This window comes from Coenobita brevimanus, chromosome 65 (genome assembly GCF_032717465.1).
Source record: "Coenobita brevimanus isolate Jiangsu-jjx chromosome 65, ASM3271746v2, whole genome shotgun sequence".
NCBI classification, from domain to species: domain Eukaryota; kingdom Metazoa; phylum Arthropoda; class Malacostraca; order Decapoda; family Coenobitidae; genus Coenobita; species Coenobita brevimanus.
The window spans coordinates 52,142,277-52,155,247 of record NC_137018.1 but is presented as its reverse complement, the minus strand read 5'-3'; the positions used below and the strand labels follow the sequence as shown (position 1 = coordinate 52,155,247).

At 40.1% G+C, this 12,971-nt stretch overlaps 1 protein-coding gene and 1 non-coding gene across 2 annotated transcripts in view; one reads left to right on the top strand and one right to left on the bottom strand.

Moving 5' to 3' along the window:
- The first annotated feature begins 275 nt into the window (after positions 1-275).
- Positions 276-12,971, top strand: part of LOC145405027 (uncharacterized) — a 23,797-nt gene continuing 11,101 nt past the window's right edge. Inside the window, exons 1-8 of the mRNA XM_080276527.1 lie at positions 276-390; positions 1,688-1,813; positions 2,858-3,066; positions 4,948-5,130; positions 6,811-6,993; positions 8,400-8,442; positions 8,778-8,879; positions 12,563-12,671. Of these exons, the coding sequence (XP_080132653.1) occupies positions 276-390; positions 1,688-1,813; positions 2,858-3,066; positions 4,948-5,130; positions 6,811-6,993; positions 8,400-8,442; positions 8,778-8,879; positions 12,563-12,671 (1,070 nt within the window). The remainder of the gene's footprint in view (positions 391-1,687; positions 1,814-2,857; positions 3,067-4,947; positions 5,131-6,810; positions 6,994-8,399; positions 8,443-8,777; positions 8,880-12,562; positions 12,672-12,971) is intronic.
- Positions 3,871-3,989, bottom strand: LOC145405192 (5S ribosomal RNA). The gene has a single exon (XR_013898293.1). It is a non-coding gene; the product is annotated as a 5S ribosomal RNA (ribosomal RNA).

Genomic DNA, 12,971 nt, shown 5'->3' with positions numbered 1-12,971 from the left:
ATCCTTGTCTTTATGTGCTATGAGGGATAGTTTGTCACATGTTGAAAAGTGAGAAATAAGCCTCCTCCCTAAACAGTACACACACAAATTAGTGATAGTGGAACCTGGGGTACAGTACTGCATAATTACTGCAAATCTGTGCCTAAAGAAAGCTGTGTGCCATGGTAATCCCCTCCTGGAGTGAAGGGGATGAGACTTAACAGACTGGACTTTTTTTTTTATTGCCTCTACTGTGTAGTGCCATGATAACTTTTTTCCTCCAGGCCTGAAACAAGATGGGTTTTGAAATGTTCGCAGTTGAGATCAGCCCCTACCATCGGGTCTACTTCTCAGGCCAGACTGTACAAGGTGTTGTCAGGGCTACAGTTAAGAGTGAATTTAGATGTCGAAGTAAGTTGTTTTTGTTTTTGTTTTTGGTGTTATGGCATTATGAATTTTTGGTGGAGATTTTTATAATAAACTTTTGATTTACATTATTAGGAGCATCCATTGCCTTGGTAACCTGATTTCAAGCCATTGTATCTAAAACCCTTCAGTCTAATGACATACTTTCATTTTCATCATCATAGCTATTTCTAGGCACTGCCTTACAACTAAGGAGGGGTATACATTAGTGAAGGGGTTAGTTAATTCAATATCTAACCCTGCCAGTTTAAAGTCTTCTGAAGTGAATATTATTATCTGAGTATAGCAGGCATTAAGTAAAAAATTAACTGGATTCAAGCAGATAAAATATACCCAAGTACAGTACAGTACTGTGTTTGAATATTATTATTTAACAACAGGAATGTTAGGTAATGTTGAAACTTTATGTAGCCAGTTGGAGTGTACAAAACCTTGCTGTGCTGTACCACTACAGTGTCAAATAAATTTCACAAACTTTAATGGAATGACTTCCAGCTGTCAGGAAGTTTTTAATTTTTCTTCATAGATTTTGACATTGCATGATACTGGCATTTTTTTTTTTTTTTTTATACAAAGAAAAAAGAACCAGAGGCTACAGGTATGCAGTGATGTTGTTTCCGAGAAAAACAAAAAACAAAGTCAAATTCAGGATCTGTTAATTTCAGTATGCATGGACACAATGTGTTGTCATAGAGATGGGGGTCATAGGCAGAAGAAAATCCAGACACAGGCAGACATTTCCAGAGTTGACCTGTTATATACCTGAATGGCTGAGCATCAGTCATTTTTGGGTGAGATATGACTCGCAGTGAGTTAAGACAGTCATTAGTGTTTTGAGTATCTGGTCCCTGTAATGTATATAGTACATCTAAATAAATATATACCTAATAGGGATGCCAGGATATTACATTAACAATGTTGAGGATTTGATTTTGAAAATACCTTACTACAGTACCATACTTAGTTCATTGGAATGCCAGGAAGCTACTTGACTGGAATGGATGCAGATATTTGTTACAGCAGTAAATCCTCATTATGTCAGTGATGAATTCCAAAATATCACAACTTTTTCCATGCAGCTGGTACTGTAAATTTAGGGAACTGGCAAATTAGCTCTATAGTTGTGAAAGTTTGATGACTAATTTTTAATCATTCACTTGGGACTTCATGGCAAGAAACGGTATAGAAAGAGGCGCTATACTCGTATTGAGAGCACATGCCTTGCCCTATTTTATTTACTGTTCTTATTGTGTGCTTCATTTTATCATAATTATCATTACAGAGATTACAGTGAAGATGACTGGTAAAGCAAAAGTTCATTGGTCCCAGCAAAGTGGTAGAACCACCCATTACTACACAGCCAAGGAGAGGTACATGGAAATTGCCCAAGAAGTATGGAGTGGTATAGGTAAATAACTGCATTATTTCTTTCTGTTATATGATTCTGCTGGATACAATAATTAGCCTGATGACATTAACCCATGGATTGTGCAATTACCTTTTTTTATCCCACCCCGTGGTGGGCAAAAAATTAAGGAAAAAATAGTTTTTTTTTTTTTTTTAAGTTTTTGTTTATTACAGGCTTGAAGATAAACATCCAGGGCATCATCTGGTAAAAAAAATAATCTCTCTCTCTCCGTCTTTGCGTACAGCCATGCGTAAGTTTACATAGGGGAGTAGTGAAAAAATGAAAAAAAAAAAAAAAAAAAAAAAATGTTTTTGTTTATTATAAACTTGAAGATAAACATCCAGGGCATCATCTGATGAAAAGAAAAAAGTCCCTCTTCCTCCGTCTGTGCGTAGTACCATGCTTAAGTTTACGTAGGGGTCGAGTAGTTAATGGTGATGCACGGTTAGCACAGCCTGAGCTGTGGATTGCAACGTGATGTTACCCAGCCTGAGCTGTGGCTCGTAATCCACGGGTTAAAGAACACTAAGCCCTTCCTTACACATAGCCTACTTTTTTTTTTAACCTATGTTAAAAAAGAAAAAAAAAAAATTATCATTGTTGCTAATAAGGCAAGTTTACTGTTATCCTACAGTAGACAGTATCAGTTATGTGTAAAAAATTGCATGATTTTAGAACACTTGCCATGCTTATAACAAGAAATTGCCTGCAGTTAGCAGCTGTATGTGAAATAAGACTGAAGTTGAGCTTACGTGAAAACAGCAGAGCATTAGATGGTAGTTGAGCCTGTGGAAGAATATCAGTCAGTACATTTGTTACTCTTGTTAGGGGTATATGCCACATTAAAAACAATATACAGCCTTTTATCAGGTCATTTTTCCTGTCCAACATGATCAAAATAAAAACAACAGCCAGCAGTTCTGTTGGCCTTTCGCCCCCACCTTCTCCCCACGATAAATCATTATGCGATGAGCTTTCACTTGACGCAATCCCATCGCATACTTAGGCATGACTGTATAGTAATTTCTTCACCACTGCACCCAGGGACAGGTAATAAGATGATGCCGGGAACCTACTCCTTCGCCTTTAGTTTTGTGGTTCCACCTAACCTTCCATCCACCTTCGAGACCCGCACTGGATGGGTGAGATACGAGATAAATGCAGAGGCTGATCAACCACTGATCAACAAGACTGCAATCACTAGGTTCACTGTCAAGTGTCCCTATGACCTCAACTTAGATTCCTCAGCTGCGGTATGTGTGCTGGGAAAGTAAGAGAGATGTGTTTCTTTAGGATGACTAAAAAGATGACAGAAAGAGAGGCAGGTAGAATCACAAGTACATACACAACAAAAATGGTGTATGAGACACCATATAATAGCTTCATTCTTTCACTGTAAGGACATTTTTTGTACTGTATTCTTACCTTCAGTTGGCAATTTTATTTAGCGTAGGAGACTTCGTGCAGTAAACAGATTAATATGTAACCCCTCCAGTGTAAAAAGTCAATCTTAAAGTAGATAAAATCATCAGGATATATGAAGACCAAAGTGGAATTTATGCTTCTGGAATGAAGGGGTTAGATTTTCCATCTCTAATGCTGTGAGTCATCTTGTATTTCATTATTTAATATGAATCATACAGTTTTATGTGTAGGCTGTAAGCAAGGTTGATGACAGCCAGTGTAAAAGGGTTATCATATCTACAAGTAATATTTTCTGCTGGACCTTATATACAGCAAAAATCCTGTAATCTGAATGGCAGGATACCGGGGGTCTGTCGGACTATTGGAAGGGACCTTTGAAAACATTAGAAATACGTACATGATCATTAAATAAACACTTGAAATGATATGGGTTATTGCTTTAGACACTGGAAATGCATAGAAGTATAGCTGAACAGTTGCAGGCCAGTATATCCAATTCCTAGAGTAAGTCCATCCATCCATCCATCCATTGCCAGACGCCATGTATCCCAAATAGGGTGGCCAAGGGCTTAGAGTTAATTGTTTTACAGGGAGGGGCACTAATCCTCCACCAACCCCACTTGACGTAGGGATGCCAACAGCATCTGGTGTTCCCAGGCGGTCACCCATCCAAGTACTAACCAGACCCAACGTTGCTTAACTTCGCTGATCGGATGGGAAGCGGTGTACTCAACGTGGCAAGGCCGTAAGTCCAAGCCAGATAAATTCGTAGATAAAGCCCAGAAAATTTCAAAAATTTTCGCCTTGAAAAGTTAGGAGTATTGGGTTATTTGGATTATTGGTGGTCGGATTGGAGGATTTTTACCGTAATACTAAATGATACTCTATTACTAAGTGATTCTATACACTTTCCACCTTAACTTGGCCCAGATTTTTATCCTTCAGCGCATTTCACAATGGTCAGTGGCAGGAAAACATTGTTACAGCTGTACAGCCTTTTCAAAGCTCATCTTTATGACTAGTAGTATATTTTAGTGTTGACTTATAGCTACAACTAGGCATTTAAGATGGAGAGATGGCAAATATTAGGTCAAGGTAGAGGAAAAAGTGTGTAGATTTAATTTAATTCACAGTTCTGTTTTACATAAAGGTGAAATTGTGTTAAATATAAAAGATATAGTGGAATAAACTTGGCTGATATGGATAAAAAGAGAAATTTAATTATAGGGCATGGTAGATAAATTGTTTGATAAATGATGGTTAAGGGAGAGCTGAGGTATGCACCTAGAGGAAAAGACCACTGGAGACGATAAGACATTAAAGGCATGAATTTATGAGGAAAGGGAGGTGGCTTGCTGAAGAAGACCAAAAATTACGTAAATATAGAGAGGGAAGAAAACTGAATAGAGTTAACCATTTCTTGCTTTGGGTAATAACCATGTAACCAGATGGATTGTTGGTAGTTTGGTGGATTCTAGCATGTCAACTGGATGTGGTTCATGAGGGTTTATGTTCAAGGAATGGTTGGAGTTTATTGCGTATATAATGCTGCTCGGGAATGAGCAACAAGTCAATTTTTCCTGGCTCTCTGGTCTGCACCCTACTTCCCCTCCCTTGGTGCGAGAAAGGAGGTCTGGATGATTATGGTGATGTGACTTGCAGATCGTGCTATACCAGGATTACTCCATTGTTTCTTTTGTGATTTGCAGATACCACTGCACAAGGATGAAGAAAAGAGTATGTGCTGCCTCTGCTGTACCTCGGGTCCAATACACCTGGAGCTGTCAGCTGATCGGATAGGATATGCACTGGGGGAAAAGATCTTACTGAGTGGAATAGTTATCAACTACAGTCGTTCCACCATCAGATACTCAGAGGCTAAGCTCATTCAGGTACCAGCACACAAAGCAGGACCTGTAGTTAACCCTATGGCAGGAAGTTTCATTTCATTTCATTTTGGCATATGTCAACTGATTCTGCTATGCACGGCCTACTGCACCAAAGATGTTAGAGACTATTACGATGAATGTTTTTTATGAAAGTAAGGAAGTTGGTGATTCATTCTAGCATGCAGCAGGCATGGAGAGATAGACAGACAAATGGGGTAGTTATGGAAAATTGTGTTGGTGTGGAGTTTCCTGCAAGTCTCTGGGAGAAGTACCCTGATGGTTTGGCTATGTGGAGAGCAGGGAGTATGAGGGATTAACAAGGAAAGTGTATGCAAGTGAAGTTGAGGGGAAGGGGAAATCAAGGGGGGAAGATTAAGGTGGAGAAGTCTGTAAATGAGGGTGGTGTGACTGTGGAGGGAAGGCAGGTGGAATGGTCTGTAAATGAGGGTGGTGTTACTATGGAAGGAAAGCAGGTGGAGTGGCCTATAAATGAGGGTGGTGTGATTGGAGGGAAGGCAGGTGGAGTGGTCTGTAAATGAGAGTGGTGTGATTGGAGGGAAGGCAGGTGGAGTGGTCTGTAAATTGAGGGTGGTGTGACTGGAGGGAAGGCAAGTGGAGAGGTCTAAATGAGGATGGTCTGACTATGGAAGAAAAGCAGGTGGAGTGGCCTGTAAATGAGGGTGGTGTGATTGGAGGGAAGGCAGGTGGAGTGGTCTGTAAATGAGGGTGTGTGACTGGAGGGAAGGCAGGTGGAGTGGTCTGTAAATGAGGGTGTGTGACTGGAGGGAAGGCAGGTGGAGTGGTCTGTAAATGAGGGTGTGTGACTGGAGGGAAGGCAGGTGGAGTGGTCTGTAAATGAGGGTAGTGTGACTGGAGGGAAGGCAGGTGGAAAGGTCTATAAATGAGGGTGGTGTGACTGGAGGGAAGGCAGGTGGAGTGGTCTGTAAATGAGGGTGGTGTGACTATGGAATATATACTTCACAAATCTTAAATAATTCCAAGATCTTAAACAGTGTCTTAGTGTCTTCATTGTATCATCAAGGTATCTCACCTTGGGTCCCATTGCAGAATCCTACATGGAAAGAAATGATAAAAAAATAATAATAATGAATAAATGTTAATGTTACAAACTCAAGCTTGTTAGGTGCTCAGTTGCCCTTTATGGAGGGCCCATCCTTATTTTAAATAATGTTACAACCAGGCAGTACACTGCTGTAATGATAGTAGTTCTTCACACTTGGTACACAATTTTCAATGGACTGCAGGTGATGGTGAGGCATCTTGTCCAGTGACCTCATGACATTTGAATCTGTATGTTAGCTGGTGCAGTACACTAGCACAGCACAGACAATCCTTCAACACAGCCTCAGCATAAGTCATATTGGAGTGACCATTTGAAATATCCTAGTTCTTGCTGTCGACTATGGTCCTGTCCAGGTGAGCCAGGGGTTACAGCAACAACTGTCTGGCAGCCTTTACTCAAGATGCATGTCCCCACAGCAACATAGTGCACAGTCAAAAGTAGATCTGCTTGATTATGGAATGACCTTGTCTAGTTAGACCTGTATGTAGATTCAGCTGATAACAGTGTGTGTTTCTTTAACATTTAGCTTTGGAGTGCACCAACATGTGATTTTTCATTGTCTTTGCTTACTCACCAAACGGTATTGCCTTCCCTGCCAGAGAATTACATACATGGTAAAGTCCAAGACCAAAATTGAGAAGCGTATTCTGGGGAAGATGCAACGACCACAGATCAGTCCTGGAGGGCGGGATGAGTGGTCTGCCTTACCTCTCCGTGTCCCACCTGTCCATTCCAGTCACCTCCAGAATTGCAGCATCATTAAGATTGACTATTATATTGAGGTAAGTCAAGGGCTTGGGTGTGAAATATTTTATATGTGTATATAGTGTGTGTATGGGTGTGGGTGTGGGTGTGGGTGTGTATATGTCTGTTTGTTGTTAGAATTCTAGGACTTGAATGGTGAGTGAATGAGAGTGTGGCCAATTTAATTTGACATTTGGTTAAATCTCCATGTCATTTTTTTTTTTTTTTTTTTTTTTTTTTTTTTTTTTTTTAAGGTAGCAAAAGAAGCCTGAATGAAGATGATGATTTACATCTTTATCAGTCCATACTAGGTCCACTGCAAGACCAGACCTTCTCAGTGGAAGAGTGTTAACCAGAATTACCCCTTCCCCATGTGGTGATGTAGAAATGGGGAATGAGTGGCTGTAAAAAGAGTGATTCATGTGAAAATGGAAGTGCAGATGTTGTAGTAGTAGTAGTAGTAGCAGTAGTTGTTACTTAACTCCATTCTGCCCGTTAAGGTAGACCAGCTAATTGCAGGTACAGGGCTTCGTATGGGGCCATCTGACAGATTTCATAATCCATTAGTGTTGTGTCTGTGTCTTTGTGTGGCATGTACTGTCTGTTATTTCATTGTGTGTTATGTTGTGTTAGCCTGTTCTACAAGCAGGGCACATGTCATTTGTGGTTCCACCCAGTCCAGATCTAAGCTGGTAACTGAGGAGGGTTGGGTGATGTCCTGATTCAAGCCTAGCTGGGTGAATTATCAGTTGTAGTTACACCTGTGTCATGGGTAGATGTCGGGAAGTGGAGCTCTTAGTATAGTGCTGTGATCAAGGTGCATTGCCCTGCATATGAAATGAGTGTGTAGGTGTTTCTTAGCTAATATTGAAGTGTCTTGAGGTGGGATGTTGTTGTAGAGGGTCTGGAAATGTGTGATGAATGTTTTATGTGTGTAGTTGTGTTGTGTGACAGGGGTGTTTGTGTTAGCACAGACTGCCACATATAACTGTGCCTCTCATATGAAGATATTCTCATAGGGAGGACTTTATTTTCAAAATGTATGTGAACTGTGAAAGTGATACTGATGCAGACAGTGATGTTGCATAGGCCATTGTTTTGTATGATATGCAGTATATTGTAGTAGGTGTTAGGTTGGATGGGAGCCCATGGCAGGGAGGCTTGGGACATGACTGATATAATAATATTGTTTGCAGAGTAGGGAGAGTGTTTTGTTACCGAGAGTCTACCCCTGTAAGTGCCCTGAGAGCAGTGTGTCAGGGGATGCACTACCTTTTGATGTCTTGTATCTGGTCCTTGAATTTCAAGTTGACCAAGGCCGATGCATGCAGGCATGTTGGAGTCTTCGAAAATGAAATGAAATGAATCCAGAATTATAGGTCACTCCCAGGATCTTAGTGGAGGAGGATTGTGGCACAGGTATTCTGTTATTTGTGATGTTCAGGGTGTACCTGTGATCATGTTTGCTGTTGGTGATGAATGTGGCAGTGGGTTTGGCTGAAGCAGTCATCAGCTTGTTCTTGACCCCTACCTGAAGTTTAGTGAGGTAGTCGTGTTGCAGTGTTTATGCTGTGTCTACGATGTGGTGCACTGATGTTTTGGTAATGTCATCTTCATATGAGGCAGTGGTTATGGGTAGTTGGAGTGTGGGAATATCATGCTTATATGGATTGAAAAGAGCAGGTAAAAAGAACAGAGCCCTGTGGAACTCCATCGAGCAAGCTTCGTGTTCATGATGATGCCCTGATTGTAGCCTGCTTGTTTGTCAGAAAAATAGTTGACAGGTCAGCATTTGATGATGTTCTCTGTGGTTGTGGTGTAGATTTTGGTGATTATTTTGTGTTGTTCAGGTCTCATGGAGTTGATGCCGTCAGTTGTGTGAGGCTGGTAAAGGTGTTCATGGAGTGGTGTGCTCTAAAGACATGTGAGGGACCAAGGGGGACATGAAGTGTGACTTTAAGAATTAGGTGTTCAGTTATCTTGGATGGTGTGCTGTGTAAAGGATGTGTTGTAATGGCTGTATTTGTGTTTGAAAGAGTCTGTACAAGGAGGTCCCGAAGGTACGAGCAGTTAGGTTCCATTTGGCATAGTTGTATAATGAATTCTTATATGACGAAACACATAACTAATGGTAAAATATTGGTTGGGTTCAAGGACCTTATCAAAGATAAATTTTCAAGCTAAAATATACGATACCAAACACAACAGACATACTATATTACTGAACTGCAGAGAAAGCAACCTGAAAGAGCAAATTGTATGCAGATAACATGACTGCACTTTAATTAAACGTATAAAACATGCATAACATTCATCTATAGGTGATAATGTTATGTTGGAGGTGGGAAGCTGGCCTGGTGGTCACCAGCTGAGCAGCGTTGCCAGATTCCCAAACCCGTATTATCGTACCCAGCACATTAAAATTTTCGCTTTTTGATCAAAATTATTGTACTCATAAACAAAAGCATTTCTTCACATAAATCGGTAATTACTGTGGAATTAATGTATTTATATGTGGAGTGATTAATTAACGTTATTGAATTTGTTTAACTGTCAAGTATCTACCAGATTATAATACTGGTTATCAGAAGAGTTACTAAATCCTACTGTTGTACTAGTCTTACAGGAGACTTTTTAATTTTGCAATCCCCAGTTTATTTTTCAGATTATGAAATTATGAAAGTTATCACATTATTGCATGCATGCTATCACATATTGCAAAATGTGCCAAAATATCGCATTTTGCGATAATTATCACACATCTGACAACGGTGCAGCTGAGCAGTCCTGCTATTTCTCTCAGAGGTTGAGAGAAAATGGTGGTGACTGCATTTGCTCGGATGACTGAGTTAGAATCCTCACACCTCGCCCCAGACTGAATGTCGTATCATGGATTTTTGAGATCATTTATCAAAAATACAGTAGTCCCTAATTTACCCAGGTTGTATCATCAGTTTCTCGTATATCGAGTGGTTGTATAACGGGACCTACCTGTATATGATATTGGTAGAATGGACAGGGTGCAAGCATATGCAGGCATATGAAATCACATGAAGGATGATCTGCAATTTTGGTGTGCATTCATGCTTTCATTTCTGCTCTTAGATTTTATTGTTTTCTGAGGAATAACTTCCTCCCCCCCCCCCATAGTTGAACTTTCTCATTTACATCAGTTGTGACATTAATGGTTCTCAGCCATTGAAACTTCCTTTTGTGTACAGTATTCCCCTGTTACTTTCTGCTTTCCTTAACATTTTTCACATCCTTTATGAATAATATTAAATTGAACCCTTCTCTTTCTCAGCACACTAGTCCTTTGTTTCTCTTCTTCTGCTCCCACTATTCCAAATTTACTAAGTACCTGATACTCCCTGTTTCATCCTCCTTGCTTTACCCCCACTGGTACTGTACATCACACCTGCCTATTTGTCCTAACCACACACTCTGTACAGTCAAGGGAAAGTGTTCACCTACTACTGGATTCCACTGTGTTTACTTTACACTTAGGGTATATCAGTCACTTTTCTCACTGGTCCATCATACCAGAGAAAATCATGTATGTGCAGAACAACATACCAAGCCACTCTAAGCTTATGGATATTAGCCAAGAGAGAATATTGAGAAGCTGATGAGGTGAAATATTTGGCTAGCTTTTATACTTGACTCAACCTGACCTTTGCTTCACCTTCACTCTCTCATTTTCAGTTAATGGCAAGGGCTGGGATATGCAAGGTGGCTAAGATGGAAGTACACATTGTGATTGGATCTGTACCCCTGCGAAGCACCTTCTCAGATTTTTCCCGAGATACAGAAAATGTGGAGCCTGATGTTACTGTGCTGCCTTCTGGCTTTGCAGAACCATAATTTATGGCCTAGAATACCTTTGAAATGCTCCACAGTATCATGAGATGCCAGTTTCTTGTTGAAAATGTATTTTGAGATGGTTTAGCAACACAGGTACGGTACATGGCATAAATACAATAGATTATGTAGTCATAAAATATTTAGCAGTTGAATATGTACTTGCCCCTTTGGGTAGCTTCAGAGCATCATCAGAGGTAATTTAGTTATTGATCATCAATGACGTTAATCACGTGATATTAAATAACAATCAAGTGTTCTAATTTACTATCTGATGATGAGTAAACATAATTACATGATACTGAGTGACAAATAAGTGGTGTTTGTCACTTACAAAGGTTTTACAGTAGAGTCAGATTAATACTTACCATAATGCCACTTGGAGGTGAATGGGGCTAGTCACCCTTACAATAAATATCATTTCCAAGTGTAGTCCCAGACCCCTGCATTCCTGATGGAACAAAAAAGGATTGAATGATGAGTGAAAGATGAATGAAAAAGAATCTTCAAGTACAGTCCCCTCCCTCCTCTGCACTAGTTCCAGAGAAGATGCAAATGTACACAGTTACTGCACTTTTTATCTCCATGTTTTTGTTAAATTGTTATTAAAGACTTGCATACTACTGTATTCTGAAAAGTGTGTGGGTCATGTCAGTTCCACCACTTTCCTCAAAAGACAGTGCTCACTGACCTATCAGTAATGTAATGTGGTGGTTAATATTTGTGACCACAGCCGTTCACTCAGCAAAAGCTGACTACTTCCCTAGAATTTGATGGATGTGCTGTGGTAGGTGGGGGCGCTTACCATCCACTCACTCGATGTAGTGCTGCTATCGGGTGACAGCTCTTTCCTTCCTTCCTTCCTCTTCTGTCTTTATTTCCTTCACTCTTTCCTCTTCCTTCTGCCTATGGATGACTTTGCACTTCCTCTTCTGTCTTTCTTTCCTTCATTCTTTCTGCCTGTGGGTGACTGTACACTGAGTCACAAGCCAAATGGCTTCTTGTACACCATGAAATTATTTACTATGCTGGGTGGTAACCATATAATCAAAGTATGGTGCCTGGTGGTTTATTGGGTATTTAAGATGCTCCAATTGGATTGAGCCTGTCTAGGTTTATATCCAAGGGGTGGTTGGGGTTTATTGCTCATGTAATGCCACTCAGGGATGAATGAGGCTGGTCACTCTCATCTTAAATGTCAGGACCAACTTGGCTAGCCCTAGGCTCCTACACTCCTCTTGGGGCACCATAGGATTGGATGATGGGTGGATGGATGGCACTTAGCATAGCTTCCAGTCTATAGAACACAACAAGTATACCATGGCTGTCCTCTATATGGGTATTTAAGAGGAATCATGGCACCATTTGATTGGTTGACTGGTTGATCATTACTGTAATATGAACAGCCTCCATTCTTGCATGCCCAGGATAAGTAAAGTTTTATTGTGTGTTTGTCACTTCAGTCAGGTATACAGCTGCGCTTCTGTCTCTATACTTTTATATGTTGACTCTGTATGTCGGTAGCATTGCTTAGTACTGTATTATCTAGGTAGACTAACAACAGGTAGCCATAGGTGTAAATTGTAGACAATGAAGTGTATACTAACTGATTTATAGGAGTTTTACAAGCCACATTGTAGTACACTCCTTTATTAACTCTTTTAATGTGAACTTGGAGGCATGTTCATGACTTCATTAATAAAATATATTTATAGCTCAACATTACATTTATTTTCTGTGTTTCAGGCACTGTTGTTTATAGTAAAAGGCCTCAGAGTATGTGTGCCTGTACTGACCTGCAGGAAAAGACAGGAAACAGAGCCAGTAATTTTGAAGGCAAGAATTCTGAGTCAATGTATATTTGTCCTGATTTAGTTTATACTCAGTTGATAGTTCTCCTACTCTTATGCTTTTCTGCTCCTGATTCTAGATCATAATCTACCCTATTTAGGAAATAGGGTTCAGGTGTTGATGGTGATGATAGCAGTGTAAGTATTTAAAACATTTTCCATGATATTAGAAGGTTTATTAAGTGCAGAGTGGAGGGAAAACCAGTGAGTGCCATAGAATTTTAATATTGGTAGCAAACCATGTGGAAGGATAAATGCATGTGTGAGTGGTCCTTGCTCAACGGTGTTTCAGTTGAAGGCTATTT